This window comes from Delphinapterus leucas, chromosome X, assembly GCF_059928025.1.
Source record: "Delphinapterus leucas isolate spDelLeu-1000000601 "Yukka" chromosome X, BTC_Dleu_Yukka2, whole genome shotgun sequence".
Lineage (NCBI taxonomy): Eukaryota > Metazoa > Chordata > Mammalia > Artiodactyla > Monodontidae > Delphinapterus > Delphinapterus leucas.
In genome coordinates, this window is record NC_143150.1 from 92329745 (window position 1) to 92355300 (window position 25556).

Consider the following 25556-nt stretch of genomic DNA (forward strand, 5'->3'; position numbering starts at 1 on the left):
TAGGTAATAAAAGCATTTTCAAATTGCTAATTTACTAAGCAATGCCACTGGAATGTTGAATTACTTTACTTTTATTATGATGATCAAAAGAGATAAATGCAGGCCTGGCCACAAAACCAAAGCAGAGGGAAGAGAGGCAGCAGTCATTCTTTGCATAATTACTGGTATTTGTCATCCTTGCCTTGAAAAGGGGATCATCAGGTTTTCTAAAGACTGTTTTCTTTGCTTCAGAGCCTCTTCTCCAGCATGCTGTTTATCATCCATGTTGTCCTCATTTACCTAGCAACAAATGCACGACGAATATGCTTTTCATTAGTCAATTTAATGAATTTAATTTTGGTTCAAAATGTTAATTAAAAAGTGTGCATTTCATTGTTATAAGGATAAAACTGAAAAAAACTCTTGGTTCTCAAGTGTTAGGTTAAATGACTAAAAGCAGAATTCAAAAACAGGGTTAATTAGTATGAAATTTAGTGTCGTGAGCCTAAGGTTGATTTTGATCATCAATTATAATTAATTTCCTATCCCTTTAAGAAAACAAAGGCTCAAGAACCATGGTATCCACAGCTTTATTTACATTTAAGGAGAAATTTTTGAAGAAAACAAGTGTAAGAGGAAACAAAGTTTGCCGCAAAGAGAAAAGCACTAAAGAAAAAGCTGCTATCCATCACTAGAAAATGAATAAGAATTGTATTATTTCTTGGCTTTAAAAAAAAATCTGTTCTTTGCCAAATCTAACAATGTTGCCAACCTGGAAGAAAAAGGATCCATTTTTTCTACATAACCACATTTAATAATTTCCATGAAACTGACATTTTAGAACTAGGGCAAAAAGCCAAATTAAAACTTTTGGGTTCCTAATCCCTAAATCCCGAGCTCGTTTTCTTAAGAAATACCTACGATACACTTTAAAAAGAACCCAATTAATAATTACAGAGGGCTTAAATAACGCATACACACCGGATCTGCTTCTGGAAAACACAGCTGTTCTGTTATTTATATTAGGCTATTTTTAAAAATTAGAGATGTGGCCATATATATATAAAGTAACTTTTTTAAAAAAACAGTGAATCTGTTGTCTTCTACATCATTAAATCTGAAAAAAGCCCCTACAACCAATTAGCTTGGAAATCTCATATTCATGCTTCTGAATGTTGCTGCGGTGGTAACAAGGAAAGCAGCACATCCAGGTATTTAATGTATCAGAGACAAGGCACAGGCAGCAACTTGTATCCCGCGGCAGTTGACATGCTAATTTCTTCGCCTCCTCTCTCTCGCACACTCCACCCCGCTTCACCCACCCCCTTCCCCACAAGACACGAGGTACCCTCTGGGCCGTGGAAGGTGCCTCGCGGGGAGTGAAGAGACACCGGAAGAGCGAGGGCAGAGCGCGCGGTGCCCACGCCCTTGGCCGCTGGCTGAGTGCGGGCGGCCGCCGTGGGCCGGGGAAGAGGGGAGCGGGGTAGGAACGCGGGGTGGAGGCGGAACCCCTCCACCCTCCTTCGCCCGGGACTGGGGATCTGCGACAGGAGGCGCGGGGCCCGCAGCCCCCGGCTGGGCCCGGGCGAGGATGGGCGGGCGGGGGGCGGAGCGCTGCGCTGCGCTGCGCGGGGCGGCGGGAAAGGGGCGGGGAGGACAGCTCTGGCTCGGGCGGGCTGAAGGACGGTGGCAGAACCTGCGGGCTAGGTGGGAGGCTCAACGTCAGGGAGGAAGAAGAGCGAGGACCGCCGCTGCCGAGGAGCGAGGAGACGTTTGGAGGCCGAGGGTCAGGCCGCCGCCACCTCCTCCAGCAGTGGACACGGCGGAGACGGCGCAGCCGGCGGGCGCACCGGCCGCAACGGCCACCCTGCGCGCAGGTGGGCAACCCCGCTGCGCTCTGTCCCCTCCTGGGCCGCCACGGGCCGGATGCCCTCCCTTCCCGGCCGCTGAGCTCAGGGACGAGGGCTGGACAAGTCCGGGGGCCGGAGGAAGGTGCACGGCCCCTCGGGGTGCACGCTTGTGCGCGCGCGCTGTGCTAGGTGGGGAAGAGGCGCGGAAAAGCTGCGTCCCTCGGGAGTCACTCCCTCGGGGTTCGCGGTCCCCACCCCCCCCCCCCTGACGAGCTGACCCCCCGAGCGGCTTCGGAGGACTGCGACCCGCTTCCCCTGCCCGCAGTCTCGGTGGTGCGTGCAGTTCTCCCCCCTCTTCCCAATCCACACCCAGCATCCATCAGGACGCCCCTGCTCGGGGCCCGCGGGACTGTAGGAACCTTGGGAGAAGAGAGTGGTGGCAGGACCAGGCGGGGCGTGTGCGGGGAAGGCAGGAGTTGCTCGAGTATTGTCTGCCGGGGCGGGTGCCTGAGCCCGCGCGCTCCTTAGCCCTTTCAGGGCCAGAGGTGGAGGTGGGGGTGTGTGGATGGGGGGACGGGGGTGGGAGAGCGGGTTTGCCGAACTTCTCTCCGAAGGCTGACTGTGTGCATGCACTTGGCGCCTTGTGCAGGTTTGGACGAGGGTTTCATGGAGGCACGTGGGAGCAGGATAGGTCGCTGGTGGGCCCCCCAAAGAGCCTCTTGGGATGGCCCAGCGTGCCTTTGGGGCTGGGAAGGAAGAGTGTGAGTGTGTGTGAATGTCCGTCCTACGGAGGAGGAGGAGAAGGAGAGTGGATCAAGGAGACTTGATTTTCATGGATTGGCTGCAATTCCTGAAACCAGACCAGAGTTTCGGGGCATTAAAGTGAATTACCGGTAAGTGGGGACGGGGCCCTGGTGGGGCTAAAAAGGCCCCGGGGTTTGCCGTGTAGCGGGCTCGGTGGGCCTGCTTGCTGGGTGGCTTCTGGCGCTGTCTCGCCTAGGGGTGGGGGTGGGGATGGGAGTGCGGGGGGGGAGGGAGTGGTGCCTGTGTCTTTGGCTTAAGGTGCTGGAGCTGGGGCACTTGTCCTGGATAGACTGTGGGACCAGGAGGAAGCAAACAGCTGTGCGGTGCTGTCTGTTATTCTCAATTAACTCTGGAATCTCAGTGTCTGTCTGTCTGTGTCTCTGTCCTCTCTCTGTGTTCTCTCTCAGACACACGCACACACACACTTCACACTACACACACTGGCGTAGTCTGCTTGTCTGTCTGCCTCTGTCTGTCACACACATCCACACCATACACACACCCTGGTTAGGTCTGTTATTCTAAATCAACTCCGGAATCTCAGTGTGTGTGTGTGTCTGTGTGTGTCTGTCTGTCTCTCGCACACCACACACAGACACATCCCTCTCACCTCATGGCTGCTTTGACTGATAGTTGCTCATGGATTTTATTCGTTACTTGTTCTGCTCATGGATTTTTATTATTCTTTTTTTAAGAAAAAAGACCTACCTGTATGAGAATCTGTGGGGTGTCAGAAAGACCTTTCAGCACTCACCCACATTCAAATCAAGAATAGGGCTTTAGGATGAAAATACCCCACCTAACTGTTTTAGATTGGACAAAGCTCTAGTTGGTGTTAGAATTAACATTATTATTTTAAATAGACATTTTACAACCATGCGACAGAGTAATCTTTGCCTGGATCTCTCCCTCTTTCTTTTCTTTGTGGTAATTTACAGAATTCTTAATTACCCAATTAACAAAGTGGTCAAGTTGTCTTCTAATATTAAAAGACAGGTCTTGAAATGGTTGTAGGGTTGGCATGAGAATGGGTTCTGTGACTCCATCTCTTTAATGAACTGATCAGAGTGGTGTTGATCTAAGACTTATGTATGGTTCGATTTCTAAATAACGTATCAAACCGTTGGGGGAGAGGGACTCCTTACAAATTTTCCACACAAAAGAGAGAGAACACTTTTATCTCTTGGAGCAAATATTTTGCCACTTTCCCTTCAATTGTCCCTGTTAGATGCCTAGAAAAGATGCATGGTTGATGAATAAATACATGGCTTATTTCTCTTTTATGTCTACAGGTGGCAGTGTAGAAGCCAAGATGGGAGCTTCCAGAAGTGCTTTCGGAAAAATAAGAGTGAACCCGAGTAAGCAAGCACAGGGACCTGAAAAACCACAGGTATGTAGAACAATTAATCCACCTATGTGGCTTTAAAATTATTGCATTCCACTATCTTGACATTTATATCAACTTTTATGAAGTGAAATGTACTTTGAGGTCTTCTCAAAGGAGAAAACAAGTGTATTCTATTGCAGACGCTGTATTTAAATAAAAATACTGCATGTCATTATACTGCGTTACTTTTTACTGCTCTAAAAAAGAGGCATTGTGTTTCCCATTGTGATCACGTGGCTTTGCATTTAACTAGTTGTTGCTTGATGCTTGCTTTTAAAAACACTTTTCCTGAAACTGTATAAAACTGCAAATTGTTCTGAATAATTTGGGGCACTGTTACCCAAGCCACCCTATTGAGTCGGCATAATAGTATCTGCTTTTTATAAAAACTGTCTCACTGTTGACTTGACATCTCACTTATCAGAATACCGATGCATTAGGCTGCTGCTTCTTTTTTTTTTTTTTTTTTTTTTTGGCTGCACCGGGTGGCATGTGGGAATCTTAGTTCCCAGACCAGAGATTGAACCCGCGCCCCCTGCAGTGGAAGCTCGGAGTCCAAACCACTGGACTGCCAGGGAATTCCCTAGGCTGCTTCTTTTAAAACAGCCCTTCTGTTTTTAACCAACTTGTCATTTTTCTCCTCCTACCTTGCTGCTTTTCCAAGCCCAATATGTAACAGGTACCTTCATAATTCACCCACTTGACTCAACTAATGACAGGTTTAATATGGGATCAAAGACAGTCAAGTTCTCAAGTTCAGAAAGTTTTTCACTGTGACACAATTCAAAAGAATTTGCCGGGCTTCCCTGGTGGCGCAGTGGTTGAGAGTCCGCCTGCCGATGCAGGGGACGCGAGTTCGTGCCCCGGTCTGGGAAGATCCCACATGCTGCGGAGCAGCTGGGCCCGTGAGCCATGGCCGCTGAGCCTGCGTGTCCGGAGCCTGTGCTCCGGAATGGGAGAGGCCACAACAGTGAGAGGCCCGCGTACCGGGGAAAAAAAAAAAAAAAAAAAAGAATTTGCCTTTGGTCATCATTAAAATATAAGGTTTTGCACATTAAGGCCCTTTTTCAACCACTGGGTATGTTATGAGTGGTAGAGGAAGTGGGTATGGGGGTGGGGGAAGTTCACCTTTGTGGATTTTTATTTTCTTTCCTTAGATTTGTGGGCCATAGCTAATGATGTTTTCACAGGGAAGCTAAAGTTATTATCATATTGGTTGTATAAGGAGTAGGCATCAAAATGGCTGTTAAAGAGGATGAAGCTTTCTCTTTCCTTAGGGGGTGTATGCTTTCATCCAATGCCAGAATGCGGAGATATCTTTTGATTTTTGACATTCTGCCTTTATGGCTGAGGAGGGATTTGTTTAGCCCCTGCCAATGAGGGTGTAAAACAAAGTCAGATGCTGTTCTTGAAGCTTAAAAAGATCAAATTGGACACTTACCAGTAGAAAGCAAATCGGGAGCTCTGACTCAAAAAGTATAGACTAAACTAAAGACTGAAAGGTTGTTTACTGGAAAGATCCCATGGGTATGGAGTGGCTTCAGGAAAGCTCTTGGACATTTAGGAACACATAAATTTGCACTGCGTGGGACTTAGATTCATTATCTGACTCTAAACTGGGAAGTAACTAATCATTGCCCAATGTGACTAAGAGGAATAGGGTCTAATCTTCTAAGTCAGAAAGGAAAGGAGCAAAGATGAGATTTTATTCCTTTTCGGAATGATAGCATTCTCATTAAAGAGACATCAGTTGCTTTAGAGATATTTTATTTTATTTTCGAGATATAACATACATACAATAAAGTGTGTAAAATGCATTAATCTGAAGTGTACTGCTCAATGAATTTTTACATGTGTATATGCCCATGGGACTACCACCCAGGTCAAGATATAGAACATTTACAGCACCCCAGAAGATGTCCTTCTCTTTCCCCTTCTGGTCAGTTTTCATCCCACTTCCAACCTGAAGGTGACCACATGGTGATTTTGTTTTCACATTGTAGTTTTTGTTAAACTCCACTCGTTTTGTTAGTTGCTAAGCTCCATATAAATAGAATCATATAGAAGGGACTTGTGTGTGTGTGTGTATATCTTCTTTCATATAACATAGTCTTTGCGATTCATCCATGTTACTGTATTAGTAGTTCATTCCAGTCTGTTGTTGACTAGTATATCCATTGTGTGGATAAACCACAATTTGTTTATCCATTTTCCTGTTGGATTTTTGGATTGTTTCCAGTGTGTGGCTAATATGAATAACGCAGCTATGAATATTCTGGCTTATGATTTTTGGTGCACATGCTCACTCACTTCTTTTGAGCATATACCTTGGAGTGGAATTGTCAGATCACGGGTAGGCTTATATTTAGCTTTAGTAGATATTGTCAAATGGTTTTCCAAGATGGTTGTACCAATTTAAATTCGACCAAGAGTTCCAGTTGCTCCACATTTTCACCAACACTTGGTTTGTTTTGGCCTTTTTAATTTTAGCTACTTTTGTGGGGGCATAGTGGTATCTCCTTGTGGGTTTTTAAAACTGTGGTAAAATATACATAAAATTTACCATTGTAACAATTAAAAAATGTGTAGTGGTGTCAAGTACATTTACTTTGTTGTGTAACCATCACCACCATCCATCTCCAGAACTCTTTTCATCTTGCAAAACTGAAACTGTACCCATTAAATGTTTTGTAACCAGCTTATTTCATTAGCATAATATCCTTAAGATTCATTCATGTTGTAGCATGTGTCAAAATTTCCTTTCTTTTTATGGTTACATAATGTTGCATTGTATGAATATACACCACATTTTATTTCTCCATTTGTCTGTTGGTGGACACTTGGGTCACTGCCGCCTTTTGGCTATTATGAATAATGCTGCTAAGAACATGGGTGTACAAATATTTCTTTGAGACCCTGCTTTTATTTTGGGGGGTACATACCCAGCAGTGGAATTGCTGGATCATATGGTGATTCTGTATTAATTTTTTGAGGAACCACCATACTGTTTTCTATAGACATTGCACCATTTTACATTCCCAACAGTGTATAAGGGTTTCAGTTTCTCCATACCCTTGCCACCACTTGTTATTATTTTTTTGGACAGAAGCCATCCTAATGGGTGTGAGGTGGTCCTTAAGGTCTTAATTTATGTTTCCTGATGAGTAATGTTGTTAAATGCCATTTCACATACTTACTGGCATTTGGATATCTTTTTGTGAAAGTCCTGCTAAAATCTTTTGCCCAGTTTTTAATTGGATTGATTTTTTCTTATTTCTTTGTCAAAGTTCTTTTGTATTCTGCACATGGGTCCTTTGTCAGATATATGTATTACAAACATTTTCTCCCAGTCTGGCTTGCCTTTTCATTGTCTTCACAGTATCTTTTGATGATTTTTAATGAATCCAATTATCAGTTTTTTTTTCTTTCATGGCTACTGCTTTTTATGTTCTATTTATGAAATCTTCACCTACTTTGGGGTTATTTTTAAAAACTTCCTTTCTAGTTACTGACAATATATAAAGGCAACCTGTTTGGAAGATACAATAAATTAACCAGAAGCAGATTTCAAAAGTACCCTAAGAATGAAAGTTAATGATGTTCTTTGCTGCAGCAGGTGCCAGAAGGGGTTTGAAAAAAAGTGTGTTTTTCTGTAAAATACATGGACACAGATGCTCTTACTCAAGCGGCTCCTGTTGCCATCTCCCCCCATCCCCGCTCTGATTACGACCTCAGGGCCCCTCTAAAGTGGGAGGAACCCTAGGGAAGAGCCCCGTGGATGACTTGGCTAGGGGAAAGAATGTGGCAAAAGGGATGGTTTTCTATTTTTCCTTAATTGGTAATCCATACTTTCTGAATGATCCTTCCTCTCCTCTCTTCCATCCCCAAGGAGGGTTGCTGCTGTTTGGTGCTGCTTCTTTCCTTTGCCTCTGAAATATCCATGTCCCTGGGGATTCTGTCATTCATTAGCTTTTGCTCTTCTCCATCTCCATCTTTTCGCTGAAGGCCCTGTGTTCACATTCACTCTCCTGTCTTGAGCTGGCCCGCTCTTCCTAACCTGTGTTCTAAAGACTCCCCAGGTCTTTATCTACTGTTCCCACCACCCGTTCCTCAACATAAGGTCCAGATCTGTATCCTTCTCTGCCTCTTGGACATTTCCCACTGGGTATCCCACAGGTGCCTTTCTTTCTTCCTCCCTCCCTCCCTTCCTTCTTTCCTTCCTTCCTTTTTTACTGAAGTATAGTTGCTTTACAACCACAGGTGCCTTTCTAAAAAACCTGTGGTGTTCCTTTCCAGTCCGCTCTTCTGCTTTTATGCCTTAATGAATGTATTTGCTATAAATCTAGGATCCCAAAGTAGAAATCTTGACACTGTCTCTGATCCTCCCATGCAACTTATATCACCCTCACAGCCCATATTTAGGTGGTTGTCAAGGCTGCTGGATCCGTCTCCTGTCTCTGAAACATCTTTCAGAGGCATCTTCTCTTCCCTATATTTGCTACCTCATGGTTCAGGTCTCCTTGAGGATTGTAATAATAGCCTCCCAATTCATCTCCCTGATTCTTACTCTTGCCTCTAATCCCCCACTTGTCATCAGCTTTCGTTTCCTAAAACAGATTTAATCACGTCATTTCCCACTTAAAAAATGATGTGTAGCTCTCCATGCCTACAAGAGGCATTCAGATCCCGTAGCATGATCTACAGTATGACACCCTTCATTATTTGCCTTCAACCTGCTTTTCCTGCTCTGTCATCTGCCATTTCCTCCCTGCACTCCATCTGTCTTAAACTGTTTTCCATTCCTAGAACATTCCTTGAGCTCTTTTCCTGCATATGTGCTTTTGCACGTGCTGTTTCTTCTACTTCTGATGTACTTTCCTGTCCACTGGTGACTTGCTGGTTTTTCATTAAAAACCAGCTGAAATGTGACCTCTTCTTTGACTGAGCCTCTGTATCCTCTAAGTAGACCTTGTTATTCACAGTTAGGGGAATGACTCCATAATTGCAGGCACTATCGCATATTAATCTTTGTACCCCCAGAGCACTACTTCAAATATAGAAGGTGTTTAACAAATGTTCACTGAATGAATAATTCATGAAGAAGCTATTCCTTACTATATCAGTTAGCTTTGGCTGCTCAACAAACCACCACAGTATTGGCTTGGTTAGTGGTTTAAAACAACCAGCATTTAGTTAGTTCTTGATTCCGTGGGTTGGCAATTTGGGCAGGACCCACCTGGGCAGTTCTTTGGATCTGGGCAGGTTTTTTGCTGGGCGGGTTGGGGGCTGGATCTTCCAGGATGGCCTCAGCTCCTCTCCACATGGTTTCTAATCTAACCAGGCTAGTGTGGCCTTGTTAACACTGTGGGTGGCAGAGTTCTAAGAGAGGGTGCGGAGGCATGCAAGACTTCTTGAGGATTAGGCTTGCAACCGGCACAAGGTGGTTCCCTCTGAATTCTGTTATCCGAAACAAGTCACAAAGCCAGCCCTGATTCAGGAGGTGGGGAAGTAGATTCCCTCTCTTGAGGGAGGAGATGCAGTCATGCTGCAAGGAGCACAGATAGAGGAGAATAATTGTAGTCATTTTTACACTTACCTAGAAGCAGGAATATGAGATTAGACCAGGCTTGGTCCAGAGGGCTGATGACACGTAGGTCCCCAGTAGGGAAAATAGTTTTGACCCTGACAAATTGCGTCTATTTGCATCTAAGATGAGCCTAACTAAGATGGTCCAATGGTTCCTAGCATCCTCCTTTGGCTCTCCCCTCAAGTCCTCTCTCCATATCCTTTTATCCAAAGCATGTTTAAGACAGCCCCAGTTTCCTTTTGGTAGTGATGAAGTACCATTGTTGCTGTGGGATGGGAAAGTTGCTCTTCAGTCCTGGTGAAAGGAGAAACGTCTCTCCTCCTCCTTCATTCTGGAAGCTGCTGTAGATACCCTTGGGCATTGGGGAACCTTCTCATTATGGAGCACCCTTGAGTATTTGCCATTGATTTGTCTCTAGCATCTGATTTAAGAGGCATTTTTGGAAAAGGAGAATGTCAGGAAGTGAAAAGAGATCTGATTGATTGAGGCTGTTCATCTGTGTTCTCCCTCACCATGTGTGAAAATTGAAGCTATTGTCCTACTGAGAAACAGTAGTAGTAGTTTACCCAATCTTAATGTTTGTGTGCTTTTCCAGCTTCTACAAACTATTCAGAGTGGAAACATGAATTTAAAAGTTTCTGATTTACTACCTATTAAAGGATCCTTTTTAAGGACCAGAGTTCATTAGGAGGAAGTATTGTTCCAATATACAGGTAGTAGATTAGTTGAAACATACGTGAAGTGACTCCAATTTTCCAGAGGTAATATAGTAACCATGGATAGATTGGAGTTTTTCCAGAACTTTATTTTAGCACACATCTGTATGTTTTAAGAGAGCTGTTTGAAGTATTTAAAGAAAACATAAACATTTTACCTCATTCAAGCTTATTTCTACTAATCCTAGAGATACAAATGAACTATTAAGTGACCAAAAAGCCTAAAGGAATAGGAAGCACTTCAAGGGCCTTAAGACCCCCTCTGGCCTCTTTATGAACTCTCATGTGTTTTCCTCCTGCCTTGTGCCACTTCTAGATTGGCCATTGACACAGAGCCATGAAAAATCCACAACTCGAGTAATCCTGTCAAAATAACAGGTGTGCTACTATTTATGAAAATAGGACTTTAACTTATGTTAAAAAATATCTTCTAGAAGTTTTTCTCTTATGGCATGCTTTTCCTTTTATTTTTCAGAGAACAGAAGATTTAGTTCACATCTCACTTATTTATATATCAGTTTCTTATTGATTCTCTGTATTGCATTTGCTACTTAAAATGACAACATAAATTCAAGTGGCCACAGTTGTCTTAGAAGACCATGACAATTTTGAGTTAGAATAATCAATATTTTTATCTGTTCATAATTTATCAAATCAAGGAATTTTAACAGCTTGCAATAGGGTACTAATTGAGATAGCATTTACAGTTACTCATGCTTTGTTTTTCTAAAAGAGCTAGTTTAATATCTCAGACAATAGTCTAAAATATTTTATATATTATATTCCCAATATGTTGCATAATGTGTGTTTTCCTTCCTAACATATATTTACTGATGTATAAGTACATAGTCTATATGTACTATACTATGTGGAGAGAGAAACACTGCTGTTCTGGTTCCCAGTAGGCTTCTAAATAGCTGTGGGGCCGGGCACATCATTCTAATGCTCTCGGCTTGTTTTGTCATCTCTAACATAAGGGTTGGACTGTTTATTTTATTTTATTTTATTTTATTTATTTATTTTTTGCGGTACGCGGGCCTCTCACTGTTGTGGCCTCTCCCGTTGCGGAGCACAGGCTCCGGGTGCACAGGCTCAGCGGCCATGGCTCACGGGCCCAGCCGCTCCGCGGCATGTGGGACCCTCCCGGACTGGGGCACGAACCCGTGTCCCCTGCATCGGCAGGCGGACTCTCAACCACTGCACCACCAGGGAAGTCCCTGGACTGTTTATTTTTAGAGTCCTATCTTTTTCTGACACTCCGTCAGTCTTAATACTATGGTTGTGTTTTTTCCCCCTGACTTTAGTAAACTATCATAAAACTCTTACTGGGATTAAAATTTTTTGATCGCATAAAATGTAGAATCACATTACAAGGTTAATGAAATGAGATCAGTGGCTAGGTGGAAACCAGGAGGCAAGGATCCATCATAGTATATTCAAATTTATGTTATTGTGGAATTTTCCTGTACTTGGTCAAGAGCAGAGTGACTACAATCCCACTAAAGAATGTACACAATTGTTGAGTAGGGTTTCCACACCCACACTGTCCTCTTTATCATAACCTCTTCAAGAATAGGGAGGGCTAAGTTGTATTAGACTAAGTTTGGGGGTGGCTACATGACTTCCTCAGTGCTTGCCATGTTTTTGTACTAAGCATTTGACATTCACAAATCCAGGTGTGGTTTTCCTTATATTCATCCTGCTTTGGTTTGCTGACTTTCTTGAATTTGAGGGTTAATGTCTTTCATCAGTATTGGAAAATTCTCAGCCATTATCTCTTCAAATATTGCTTCTGTCCTCACTTCCTTCCCTCTGGCTCTCCAATTACATGGTCAGGAGATTCTTCATGTTTCTTACAATCTATTGTTTTTCTTTCTTTCCCCTTTTCTATTTGAGTTTTAACGTGAGTGTTTTCCATTGACCTTTATCTTTAAGTTGACTAATCCTGTCTTTTGCTCTGTCTGGTATTGAACCCATCCAGTGAGTTAATATCAGGCGTTGTAGTTTTCTTAGTTTCAGATACTTAATTTTTCTAGGATGTCCATTTGATTTTTTAAAATAGATTCTAGTTCTCTTTTGAAAGAAGAGAACATCTTTTCATCCATTTCCTTCTCTTTTTTTTCTCTCTCTTTTTTTTTAACCAATTAATCAGTTAGTTTAAAGGTCTTGTCTACTGAATCCAATAGGCTGAATCATCTGTGAGCCTGCATCTATTGTTTTTCTTCTCTTGAATATTGGTTACAGCTTTTCTTCATGTCTTTCAGAAAATATAATATAAAATATATATTATATAAAATATTGCAGCTTTTCTCATGTCTAATATTTTTTTATTTTGTGCCAGACACAGTGTATGAAAGAATCTTACTAGTTCTGGATTACATCTTCCTCTGGAGAGGATTTCCTTCTTTTCCTCTGTTTGGTAAATACAGTGAGGAGCTGATCACCTTCACTCCATCAGGAATTGAGCTAAGCTAAGGCCAGGTTGCAGTTTTAGGAAGACTCAATCCAATTATGGTTCTTTGTGCTCCTCAGGCCTGGCTCTCCTGGGCTTCTGATTGAAAACTTAGTGGGAGATTAAATTTTCCCCTTTGGCAGTCTTAGGCTTATTAGTCTCCTATCCCCTTAATTTTAAATTCTTGCAACTGTCTTGAGGAGAAACTTGGTTAAGTATTTGAGGCTGCATACCTATTTTAGTAAAAACTTCATCTCCGAAACACCGTGAAACTGGAGAGTTCACTCTAAAAAGAAACCTTGAGGTTAATATCTCAGCCTCCTTCTCATAGCTCCAGAACTGAACACATGGGTGTATTTTCCATCTGTCCCATTAGCCTTTGCATGTTCATCAAAAAGCTTTGCTGGTTTCTTTTCCTCAGTAGAAATCCTTTCTCTTGGTCTCATCAGTATGAACCCAAAGTTCCCAAGTGCCCTGAGGGAAGAAGATCAGCAATTATCTGCTCACCTCAGAAGGGCTCCCTTCCTTTGATATTCTTGTTCTTGAGTCCTTTAGAGTCTAATGAAAGACTCATACTTTTTTTTTCTTGCATAAAACATATAAAATGGGATCTGCAATTTCATAATACATCATTTTCACATCCACATCTATTCTCCGTGTGGAATCTTCTGTTTAAACTGTAAACATTTTTCATCTTCAAGATAAAAGTAATTTTTGGTTGTAAGCACCTGCTGACTCATTACAATATTTCCCAAGGAGGAGAATGGGAATACTTCGACAGTATGGTCCTCTACAAAATATTTTCATTGTATTTTCTTTTTTTAGTTTTTTCCAATTTAATTTGTCTAGAAAACATTTTGTAGGTAGAAGATGGAAATGGAGGCAGTTTCAGTTGGTTTAAAACCCTCTCGGGTGGATTCCTTACTGGATCCATTTTACTTCTGCTTTGTACTAAAACGCATGACTGTCATAATCACCCCTCCCATTCGTGAGGAGAATTTGCTCCAAAGAATTCTAGTACCATTAATAGGCAGCATCCATATGGTTTGCACATGGAAAAAGGAGCGAAGGAGCCCCTCAGATTATTTAAATTGGAACCATTTCATTGTTAAGGAGAAATTCTGTTGTTAACTTTTCTCAGAAGCCGGGTAGACCTGGCCAGTGCTGAGAGCCCCAGGGCTGGTGGGAGCCATGAGTTCTAGTATCGGCTCTGCCTCCCACAAGTCATTTGTCCCAGGGGAGTCCTGTTTTCTCATCCTGAGAATGAAGACATTGAAATAGTTGAACCCTAGTTCTCTCCTCCTCTGCCCTTTGGATTCAAATCATTCATCACTTGGAAATTAAGATTGTACTTGCATTTCAATAAACTATACTGCCGGGATCAATTAAAAGAATCAAACTATGCAAATTTCTTTTGACTCATGAATTTTCTGTGTTTGTGACACCAAATGCGGTATGTCACTCTAAGAAACAATGAAAAAATAGTATCTTTGAGTCCTGAGTACCAGGATTCAAGTTCCAGGTTTGTCATTCGTCTGCTCTGGGGCCTCGGGCACATCATCAACGTCTATAAGCATCCGTTTTCTCAACTGGAAAATGGATAGAATACAGCAGCCTTACCTGTTTCACAGGACTGTTGTGAGGCTGAACTAAAACGTTTCATGTGTGAAGGCTCTTTATAAACAGTAAAGAGCTGTAAAAACATCAATTATCATTAGGACTGTAATGACACAGCCCTTGTCAGCAGTAACCATCTGTTTGTTGTGGCTGTCACTATCAAAAGTGAGATGTGAAAACAGCCCAAGGGTATTTAAATTATATACACCTTGACTTTGGTTCCCATTTCACTTTTTGGGGGAGAAGGGGGGCTAGGTAAGCTGACACTGTGTTCAAGGTATAAGCTCTTTCTTTGAAGCCATTGAAATGTAGAGCCGGATGGGATGGTGGGATTATTTTAGCAAATCCCCCTCTTTTAAAGATGCAGTTTAGGAAGTTCACCTGACTTGCTTAAGGTAACAGAGCTGCTTCAAGGTAAAACCGCAACTAACACCAGTAAATGTTCTCTGTTTAAACCCTGATTTGCGCAATTACTTCTACAGTTTTGGTCAAGGACTGAAATAAAAGAGATTGCTTTTGTTTTCAAACCTTGGGATTTTCCATTTCCCTTCTCCTTCACCTTCTGACATCTTTCACTTCTTTCCTACTTCACAGCCCCCACTCCCAGTCTGGTGGTGGTACCTCTCCCCACTTCAGAGAAGAGGGTCCTTCACCTCTCACCCAAAGCTGCCCCCCACGTGATTTTGATTCTGGCCCCGTTTGCCTCCTCCCGGATTTACTCTGGCAGTTATCCTATCTGGGTCTTATATTATCTTTCTTTCTGTTGGTTCTGTGAAGGTACCCAAGCTTGTCGTGGAATTTTTTTGTTTTTTACTTCGTCCTACATACTACTTCTTTTCAATACTTGGCTACTGGAAAGAGAAATTGGTAAGCAGTCACTGCTCTCTTAACTTTCATTCATTTCTTTTCTTTTTCTTCATTTTCTTTATTGTGGTAAAACACACAGAACATAAAACTTGCTATTTTAACCATTTTTACACATACAGCTCAGTGGTATTAAATACATTCATAATGTTGTACAACCATCACCACCATCCATCTCCAGAATCCTTTTCAGTTTTCAAAACTGGAACGCTATCCCCACTGAACAATAACTCCCTATGGCCCCCAAACCCCTGGCAACCACCCTGTTACTTTCTGTCTGTATGATTTTTACATGTATTCCTTATGCAGTAATGTACAGGCATGGTGACTGGTGCTTGGTGGTAGCCCTGAAAGTTACCTTTCTGCCACCCTACTTCCTCTGCTTCCCTGGTGTCCTTCTTTTTATTTCCTTTTTTTCACTCTCTGCCTCTCTTGTCCCCCTGCTCTGCCTACCCCCCATTTGATGCAGTTTGTTTTCTGTCTCTTGGGGACAACTTGCCACCCAGCTTCTGGGCACTTTTTCTTCCTTCTTTGGCCTCTTCCATCCCTTCTCAGAATCTAGGCTGGCTTCCTTCCCTGTTTCCTCACACCCTTGACCCACACCACGCTGAGCCTTCATGCCTTCAGCCCCTTGCTTCTCTTTTCTTCCATAAACATTCAGCCCAAATGCCTCCCTCAGTGAAGTCTTCACCAGCAGCTCCACAGAACTTTGGAAGTCCTAGCAGCCCTGATTTCAATGTCAGTGGATTCCATTTTGTCCCCCTCCGAGTCAGTGAGTGCTTCCTGGGCAGGGGCTGTGGGGGATTCTTCTCTATCAGCCTTGGCCCTCAGCACTGAATCAGTGAAGGAGAGCATTCATTCATTCAAGTACATTTCCTACAGAGAAGTGCTTTTCTGATTTAAGAGGCTGAATATTGATCAACCATGGGGAACATCAAGGTATGAAATCAGAAAAGAGAGGTTCACATTGTTTCTTGTGGGCATCCATGGTATCAGCTAGTTTATTAAATATTGAGTTATTTTACATGAAGTACCACAGTGTGCTGGGTAGGATAATGGCCCTCCAAAGATGTCTATACCCTGAACCCTGGAACCTGTTAAATGGCAAAGGGGATTAAGGTTGCAGATGGAATTTATGGTTGCTTAGCTGACCTGAAAATAGAGAGATTGTCCTGGATTATATGGGTGGACCCAGTGTAATCACAAGGGTCCTTAAAAGTGGCATGTACTGTAGGATGTCCTTATAGCTAAGTTCATGGACTGCTGAGGGTCTCAAATTGTCTTGAATATTATCTTTGGTTAATGCTTCACTGATAAATTCCTTTCTATAATAGATATAATTCTATCAGTTTTCTGTGATAGTAGATGTAGTGAAAGAAATATACTTTTATCGAATGCTTTTATGAGTCAGGTGCTTTATATCTATTACCATATTGAATGTGCTAGATAACCCAAGAAGTAGATATTATTAAGTCCTTTTATGGATGAGGAAACAGAGTGGTTAACTTACAGAAGGTCACACTGCTAGTAACTGGTGACCCTGAGATTTAATTGCACCTAAAGAGAAAAATTCTTAGGTGTGACGTTTTCCCTTTTGCAAGGCATGCTCATGGTTTATACTAATGCTATATTTTTAAAAAGTCTTGCCTTAAAATTTGAAAGTTAAAGATTAATTTGGATTTTGTCGAAGCAATATGACAGTGTAACAGACGTAGAAAATAGAGGGCAAAAATTAACCCAAAGTCCAACAAAATCTTTTTTTTTAAATTTTTCTTTTATATTGGAGCATAGTTGATTAACAATGTTGTGTTAGTTTCAGGTGCACAGCAAAGCGATTCAGTTGTACATATACATGTATCTATTCTTTTTCAAATTCTTTTCCCAAACGAAATCTTGATTGTATTTTGGTATACTTCCTTTCAGTCCTTTCATTCCTGTACATATGCATGTTGCAGTTTCCCACAGCTGTCATCTTGGTCATATACCTTTTTTCATTTTATATCATGTATTTTTCGTATCATGTGTCTTTATCATCTTAATGGACAATAGATTGTTGCCAATTTTGATTAAAAGTAATGCTGAAAGAACAGTTACCATCTGGGACATGCTGTTCTTTTGGCAGAGAGCAGGAACGCGATCCAAATCATGCAACACAGTTAAAACCTCTGCTTGGAGGTGGTTGGTATCATATCTGCTCACATTTCCATTCGGCAAAGTGTGTCACGGAGCCAAACCCAAAGTCAACGAAGTGGGCACATATACTTCTCCCATGACGATCCACAGGATGAGCAATCCTATCATAGAGAGGGAGAAGTCATAGGGAATAGTGGTCCTATCTACCACCTGGAAGGGAATGAGGTGATTAGAGTAGAACATAAAAATAGAAATAAGTAAAAGTAGGTGAGACAGACAGGCTGGTGGGTTTCGAATCCAGATTCTGATCTTGAGCAGAGGCTCTGTCTTCAGGTGCCTCCTCTGTGAAATGGAAGGATTAAAAAAATGATGTATTGAAAGTATGCTGCACTTTGCCTGACATGTAATAGGCTGCCAGCCAGTGTTAGTTTCCTTTAAAGATGTAATTTTGCTAAGGTACTGAATGTGCTATTTTAGAGCCCCTGTTTGGATGGAACTCGAGTTTTTTGGGTTTTAACTCAAAATATATACAATGTTGTGGATTTTCTAGTCATTAAAGAAAAGATAGGCCTAATTTGTGGATTATTCTCCTTAAATCCCTTTAAAAAGTTCATAATCACTGGGGAGCTAATTTAAAATTCCTGGCCCCTAGGAATTTCCATGGGGCGGCAATCACCATTTCCCAGGTGATTATGTATTCTTTGTTACTTAAAGGGTGGCCCATGGGCCCTCAGCATCCCCATCACCTGGGGGCTTATTAGAAATGCAGCATGTTGGGTTCCCCCCTCAGACCTATTGAATCAGATTATGCATTTCAATAACATCACCAGGGGATTTGTATGTACATTAAAATCTGAATAGCACTGATATAGCTGGTCCTTAGAAATGCTGTTTTAAAAGAAACATTTTCGTTTTGAATTATTCTTTGCCTTTCAATTTGACCCTAAAGAATAAATCAGTAACAATTAGGTTAAAAAAATTGGTGTATACAGTATTTAAAATAGGCATAGTTAGAACAGTAATTATTTAGAATTAGTTTTTCTTTTTCAACTTCTAAGAAAAAAAACATTATTTTGTCTAAATGTTTAATCTTGATTACAAGCTGTAGGTCCAGGACATTTTGTTGGGCTGATTTGAATTTCAGAAGTCTTGATTTTAGGAGATCAAACTCAAACAGTATTACAGATAATCTAAAATGTAACACTTTGAGTCTTTGGAACAAAATAATTCTTGAACTAAAGAATTGTTGTTGCTACTTGTCCCTGTTCTTTGATAGTAATCTTGTTCTTGAGATTCATTATGTGTAGATTCTGTGTCTGAGGACCTACCTCACTGAAGAGAAGGTGTGGACACTGAATGAAGTGGTATTTAAAAATCCTTTATAAACTCAGATGCCCAACCAATGTAAGGTGTTTGCCTGGTTTTAGGGCAAATCTGCACCTGTGTTTGTCAATAAAGTTTTATTGGAACTCGCCCCATTCATTAACTTAATTGTCTATGGCTGATTGTACAACACCATGGCAGTAGAGTGACAGAGACCACTGTATGGCCTGCAAGCTTCAACTATTTACTATCTGGCCATTTAACGGAAGAAATTTGTCAACCCCTGGTATCAGTAGTGAAAGATAGCTTTTTGCAGGTGTGTGAAATTCTTGAGAAAAGTGTCTGAAGAGTCTTGATGAAGAAAAAAAAATCTAACATTTAATAAGTTTTCATTTTTCTTCTTCCAAATTACATATTTGTGTTAGGGCCCTGACTACAGGTTAAATGAACTTTGCCGCTTTTTGGACCTATTTTTAAGTCTTTCAACCGATCCTTTTCAAAGTACTGAAGATGATGCTCTGATCAGATACTGACTGTACTACACAAATGCAGTAGTTCATCAATGAACTGTGTATTTTTATATGTTTCGTGGATGTATGCTACTTCCCTCCTGCAGCCCAGTGACTGTTTTCCCTCCAAACCTGCTGATCTTAGGCTCTTCCTTCCCTGGGGTGCTGCCTTGTGGTGGGCTGTCGGCCCTTCACTGACGAACTCCTGCCTGGCTTAGTCATTGAGGAACATTGAATCAGCCATGGGGTGACTCATTGCAAACCCCACTCAGAGTCAGAAGCTCCATCATGTACCTAAGAGATTATGAATGATTAGACTGGGACAACCAGCTGGTGGCTACAATTTGGAAAAAATCCCCTATTCTGATCCTAAACCCTTTTCCTCCCACTGTAAATGGGCTTAGAATAAACATTAAAAAAAAAAAAAGAATACAGAAATTAGTCATGAGGGCTTTTTTAAGGATTTAATCTTAATTTACATTTTAGTTAATTCTTCACACTTTGTCCTATATAGTTGTATATGTAGATATATTTTAAAAATAATGTATGTATATACATTTATGTATATATCCACATATTTGTGCATGCATGCATGTATATAACTAATTCTCATTTCTAGTAAGCCTTGTTACTGAAAGAGTTTTAAGAGAAGAGGCTGCGATTATACATTTTACAAGCTCTTTCTGTATCTGGACCCCTGCCTATCTGTGATGAATTGTCCTCAGGTAGGTGTCAATTCATCACTTATTCATTAATCAACAAACAGAAAATTTATGCAAAGAATCATATCCATTGTCTTACTTTCCACTTATTTCTCGATGAAATACGTTGACAAAGCACAGCAGTCCACCAATATTCCCTTGATTCAAATAGCTACCATAGTAACTGCTAAATTCTTACCTAAAGACTAGAATGTTCTCAAAATCCGGATAAAGATTATACCATTTATTTACAACTATTGTCAGAGAAAATGCATATGTACTAAATAATCATTTGGCTGTACATGCTGGGAATTAATGTCATTAGCTCTAAAATACAGTAATAATGAGCAAAATTATGAACCAGATTATTCTGCTGTAGCTTTCACTAGTCCACCTGGATGAAGGTAAAGAGAGAAGTGGTACTCATAAGAACGGACAGATCTGGGATAGATTCAGCATAAATAGCATTTTAGAGACGTTTGAAACTATGGTATTCAGCTAAATGTCCCCATAGTTTAAAGATAATATTCATTCCTGAATGTTGCCAAGGATCCGAGTGCTACGAGCAGCTTGCAACAGAGATTTGTGTGGTTGCTATGTGCAAAAGCCCTAGAATAAGCAACTGGGAAATAATATCAGGGTGGGTAAATATTACTATAGTAACGACTTATTTTCTACAGGAGAAATTTGGAAAATAAAGCAAGAATGCCTGGAACTTGGGTAGAAATATATTTTGCACAAAATGGAGAATACATAAGAAGAAAAGTCATGCTTTTGATTTCACTTTTTATTAAGAATACTTTTCTTTGTGATATGGAATAATTTAAAATGTTACATTGTGAGTGAATTTCTAATGCTCTGTTTGGTTTGGATAAAATCAAGAGAAGGTACAAAGCCCTGAGAGAACTGTCATTCCATTTTTCATTTGTTTTTCTTAGCATGGCAATACCAAAATATGCTCTTCATATGAAATATATTGTTCTAAAAAGGTAATTTTATATCTTTTTAAATTCTATTATATCAAATAACTCTCTTGACCATGAAATTCTTTAAATACAGCCTGGATCTCTTGAGTTGCCTTTTGCTTGACTTGACTTTTATTTTTTAGTAGGATAGAAGAACGTCCACATAATTATTAAAGCCATTTTTTCATAACGAAGTACTGACAGTTAGCTTCTTTGCCATCTTTTCTTCTACTGTTGTGCTCTCATCCCTAGCTTCACATTAGACTTATTTGGAGAAGATTTTACAAAATATAGATAACTGTGCTTCACCTCAAATTTCTGATTCAGTTGATTTGAGATAGGCCGTGTGTGTGTGTGTGTGTGTGTGTGTGTGTGTGTGTTAAACTACCCACGAGATTGTAATATGCAGCCAGGCTTGAGAATTACTGTTCCACAACAGTTAACCACATCGTGCTGATGATCTGTAAAATAATGTGAAAAATGTAAGTTTAAGTAGATGCAGCCCGTTATGGTGGTGTCAGAGCTCCCTGCAGCTCTGAGTTTCTGGGATTCTAATCCATGTACCACAGTAGATGTCTGATTAATGGCTGTATTGGCCAAGTTGTTCGCAAGGAAATAACGTTTGTGAGGAAGTAGGCCTGATCTGGTGGGGTGGGATATCTGAGTTAGAGGTAGCTTCACTCAGCAGAATGATGGTCCCACCCTTTTGCAGTAACAAGTTTCCATAAAACTATCCCATGAGATTGGTTTTATTCTGTTGGGACAACTTGGGACACTGAGGCTTAAAGAGAGGATACCTAATTAGGAGGTGGCAGGGCCAGGATTTGCAAGCAGGTCTATTTGTCTCTTAGCTACATTCTTTTTTCATCTTCTCACACTGTTTCTCACACGTTGAGTGGATCTTCCATGGCCTTAGTTGCTTGTGTTATGAGTGTGTAGGAGTAAGGTGGCCTGAGAGGACAAAAGAGCTCACGAGCAGCTCATGCTGCCACAGTGAATACCTATGTGTTTGAACACATTTAGACTAATGTGAATGAATGATCATCATTGATGGGTGACATACATATCCTTAAAGTTTTCAGCCTGTGAAGGCTCTTTATTATTTTTATGTACAAGTTATAGTGTGGTCATCTACCATGTACATGGAAAAGGGGCTCTTATAATTCTTTTCAGAAAAAGAACTATTGGAGTAGCTTACTAAAGTCTTACTTATTGATTGTGTGAGAGTTCTGTTAAACTTGTCATCTACTAATGATTCCAGGTGAGGTAGTTCCTGGTCGTCAATTTTTATTAACTGAATCGCTGGTAATGCCTTTGCTCAGAACTTTACATGTCAGTTTAAGAATGTAAACTTATTAATAAAAATAGCAAACTACCCACCTTCTAGTTATAGCAACGATAATTACAAAAGCAGTTTCCATTTAGTGACCTACTATTATGTGACAAGACACTGGAAGTATATTCTCTCTAATCCTCATGACTTCAGTGGAATTCTCATTTTGCAGTAGGGAATACTAGACTTAGCTAAAGAACTTGCCCCAAACTGCAGTGCTAGTAAGTGGTGGAGCTAAGATCGAAACCCAAGTCTTCTGACTCTAAAACCCATGCTTTTAGCTATCTTGCTAGGGAGACTATTTTTCTGTTAGTACTCCGTTTAAAAAAAAAAAAAAATATATATATATATATATATATATATAATGGCGTTTCACTAAACTTCTTCAGTGATTGTTCCAAATTGGTTATCCTTATGTCTTAAAGATCCGTTTACCATATGGATTCCACTTCCACCCTCCCACCCCTGTCTTGTAGCTGCTTCTTTGAGGATTTTTAAAAATCTTTATTCATGTATGTACACATATGAAATAAAATACACGTACAGAAATGTGGTTTTAACAGTGTGCAGCTGAAAGAAATATTGTAAACAAGCACCTATTTAACCACTGCCAACGCCAAGAAATGGAATGGTTCCAGGACCTCAGAAGCCCCTTCCTTTTCTCCTAGGAGTATCCTGACTTGATGCAAACCACTTTCTTATTTTGCTTTTTAATTTTCCTACCTAAGTATTTATCCCTAAATTATGTAGTTTTGCTGATTTTTGAGCTTTATGTAAATGGATTAATGTAGTATATACTCTTGTGCCTGGCTTTATTTGTTCAACATATTCAGTAATGCCATTTTGTGCATAGTGATCTTAACACATATAATTCCCACGTACTTGCTATATTTTGGTGTTATCAAAATGGCATATTTTTCAAAATTTTATTTCTAACAATTGCTGATATATAAAAGTAAATTTTATTTTTGAGCTTTAACGTTATCTTCACCAATCTTGCAAAAACCCTTCAAAATTGTAATAATAGTGATTCCTTTTCTATGAATACAATCTCATCTGTAAATAATACTATTTTTTTCTTTCTTTTCAATCTTTCAATCTTTTTCTTGCCTTATTGCCATGGCCAAGACTTCTAGTGCAATGTTGAGTAGAAGAGATGACGGTGGACATCCTGTCTCATTCCGTTTTCTAAAAGGGAGTGCTTTTGATGTTTTACCATCATATTATGTTTATTATAGGCTTTTGTTATGTACCTTTTTTTAGGATAGGAAATTTCCTTCTGTTGTTTAAGTTCTTTTTAAAATCATCAATAGATGTCAGTTTTGCTACATCTATTGAGATGAGAATATGATTTTTCTCCTTTAATGTGATTATTTTGACTGACTTAAAAAATTTTTTTTAAACTTAGTGTGGATTCCAGATTTAAATTCAGTTTGATCAGGGTATATTATTCTTTTAAAATAATGTGGATTTGGTGTGCTAATATTTTCTTTAAGATTTTTGCATCTATGATAATGAATGAGATTGGTTTATAGTTTTCACTTGTATAGTTCTAGTTCTGTTTCTGTATTTGGCTCAGTATAAACTCCAAGCTTTGGAAAATGTCCTTTGCTCCTGTTCTATGGCAGGATTTGTATAATTTATCCTTAAAACTTTGTATTAAGTGTTACTGGTTTCTTAATTTTGGTAGAACTTGCTGGTGAAACCATCCGGGCATATAGTTTGTTTTTTACTGTGGGAAGGATTTTAATTACTGATTCAGTTTCTTAAAGCACTGTTCACGTTTTATATTTCTTGTGACCATTTAGATAAGTTGTATTTTTTGAGAATTTTTCCAACCTGTCCAAAATTTTCAACTTTTTGGAATAAAGTTGATTGAAATACGCTCTTTAATTATCTTTATTATCTGCAGTTATGTCTTTCTGTCTGTTTTATTCATCAGTCTTCATCAAAGGTTAGGCATGTTTATTAATCTACTCAAGCAACCAACTTATACCTTTATCATCACTATTTTATGCTTTTTTTCTATTTCATTTCTGCTCTTATTAATATTTCCTTCCTTGTCCTTTCTTTGGGTTTATTTTGCTTTTAATGTCTTGAGATTCACACTTAGCTTTGTAATTTTCAGCTGTTCTTATTTTCTAACATATATTTTTTATTCTAAGTAGCTTTGGCTCCATCCCACAAGTTTAATATGTAGTAAATTTGTTATTCAGTTTAGAATATTTTCTAATTTTTATTGTTTTTTTTTTCTTTGACCCGTGGATTACTTAGATATGTTATTTAATTTTTAAACACATTGGGGTGTTAATTCTGCTGGACAAACATCATTTCTATTTCATTTAGTGAAGTTCTGCTAGTGATAGTTTTTCAGTTTTTGTTAGTCTGAAAGTGTCTTTCTCACTTTCGTTCTTGATATGTTCACTGGTTATAGAATTCTAGGTTGGAACTGTTCTATTCATATTGTTTCTTTCAGCACTTTCAAGTCTAGATATTCCATCGCCTTCAGATTTTAGTACTTTTGTGGGGAGTGGGGGAGGGCGTCAACTGTCAGTCTAATTATTGCCCCTTTGAATGTAATTTGCCTTTTTTGCTTTGGCTACTTTTAAAATTTTATCTGCCTCTTTAGTTTTCTGTATTTTTACTATGATGTGCTTAACCATAGATTTCATTTATCCTTTTTGGGGTTATTAGGATATCTTGAATCTGAGAATGCTATCTTTAGTGAATTTTGGAAAATTCTCAGCTATTGTCTTTCGATGTTGTTTCTAGTCCATTTTCTCTTCCCTCTGGCTCCAGTGAAATGTGTCTTAAATATTCTTAGTGTATTCTTCATATATCCTGTTTTAGTTATCGCAGCACACAAACCGCCCCCCCCCAAAATAGTGGCTTAAAGCAGCAACCATTTCATTATTTCTCATGGTTCTGTGGGTAGACTAGGGCTCAGCTGGATGATTCTTCTGCTTATCTTGCTTAGTGTCTGTCATGAGGCTGCAGTCAGAAGACATCTGGGACTTAAACATTGAAGATGCCTTCACTTACATATCTGGAGCCCTTGATGGGGACAGCCGGAAGTTGGTGTCAACAGGGATGACAGGTCTTAGTCTCAGGATTCTGTCTTCTACTGGCGTCTCATCATGGCCTCTCCATGTGGTCTCTCCAGGAGGGCAGCTGGGCTTCTTACATGGTGACTTGGGGCTCCCAAAAGGGCTTCCAGAGAAGTGGAAGCTCCCAGGCTCTCTTAAGACATAAGCCCAGAACTGACATAGTTATCACTTTTGCTCTACTCCTTTAGTTAAAGTTAACCAAAGCTTTAGTTAGAGCTAACCCAGATTT

The 25556-nt window shown here is 40.2% G+C and overlaps 1 protein-coding gene across 1 annotated transcript in view; it reads left to right on the top strand.

The window, feature by feature from the left end:
- The first annotated feature begins 1175 nt into the window (after positions 1-1175).
- The window catches only part of LOC111165557 (uncharacterized), a 100254-nt gene continuing 75873 nt past the window's right edge, over positions 1176-25556 (top strand). Inside the window, 3 exon segments of the mRNA XM_089904595.1 lie at positions 1176-1274; positions 1276-1856; positions 3926-4023. Of these exon segments, the coding sequence (XP_089760721.1) occupies positions 1198-1274; positions 1276-1856; positions 3926-4023 (756 nt within the window). The 5' untranslated portion in view covers positions 1176-1197.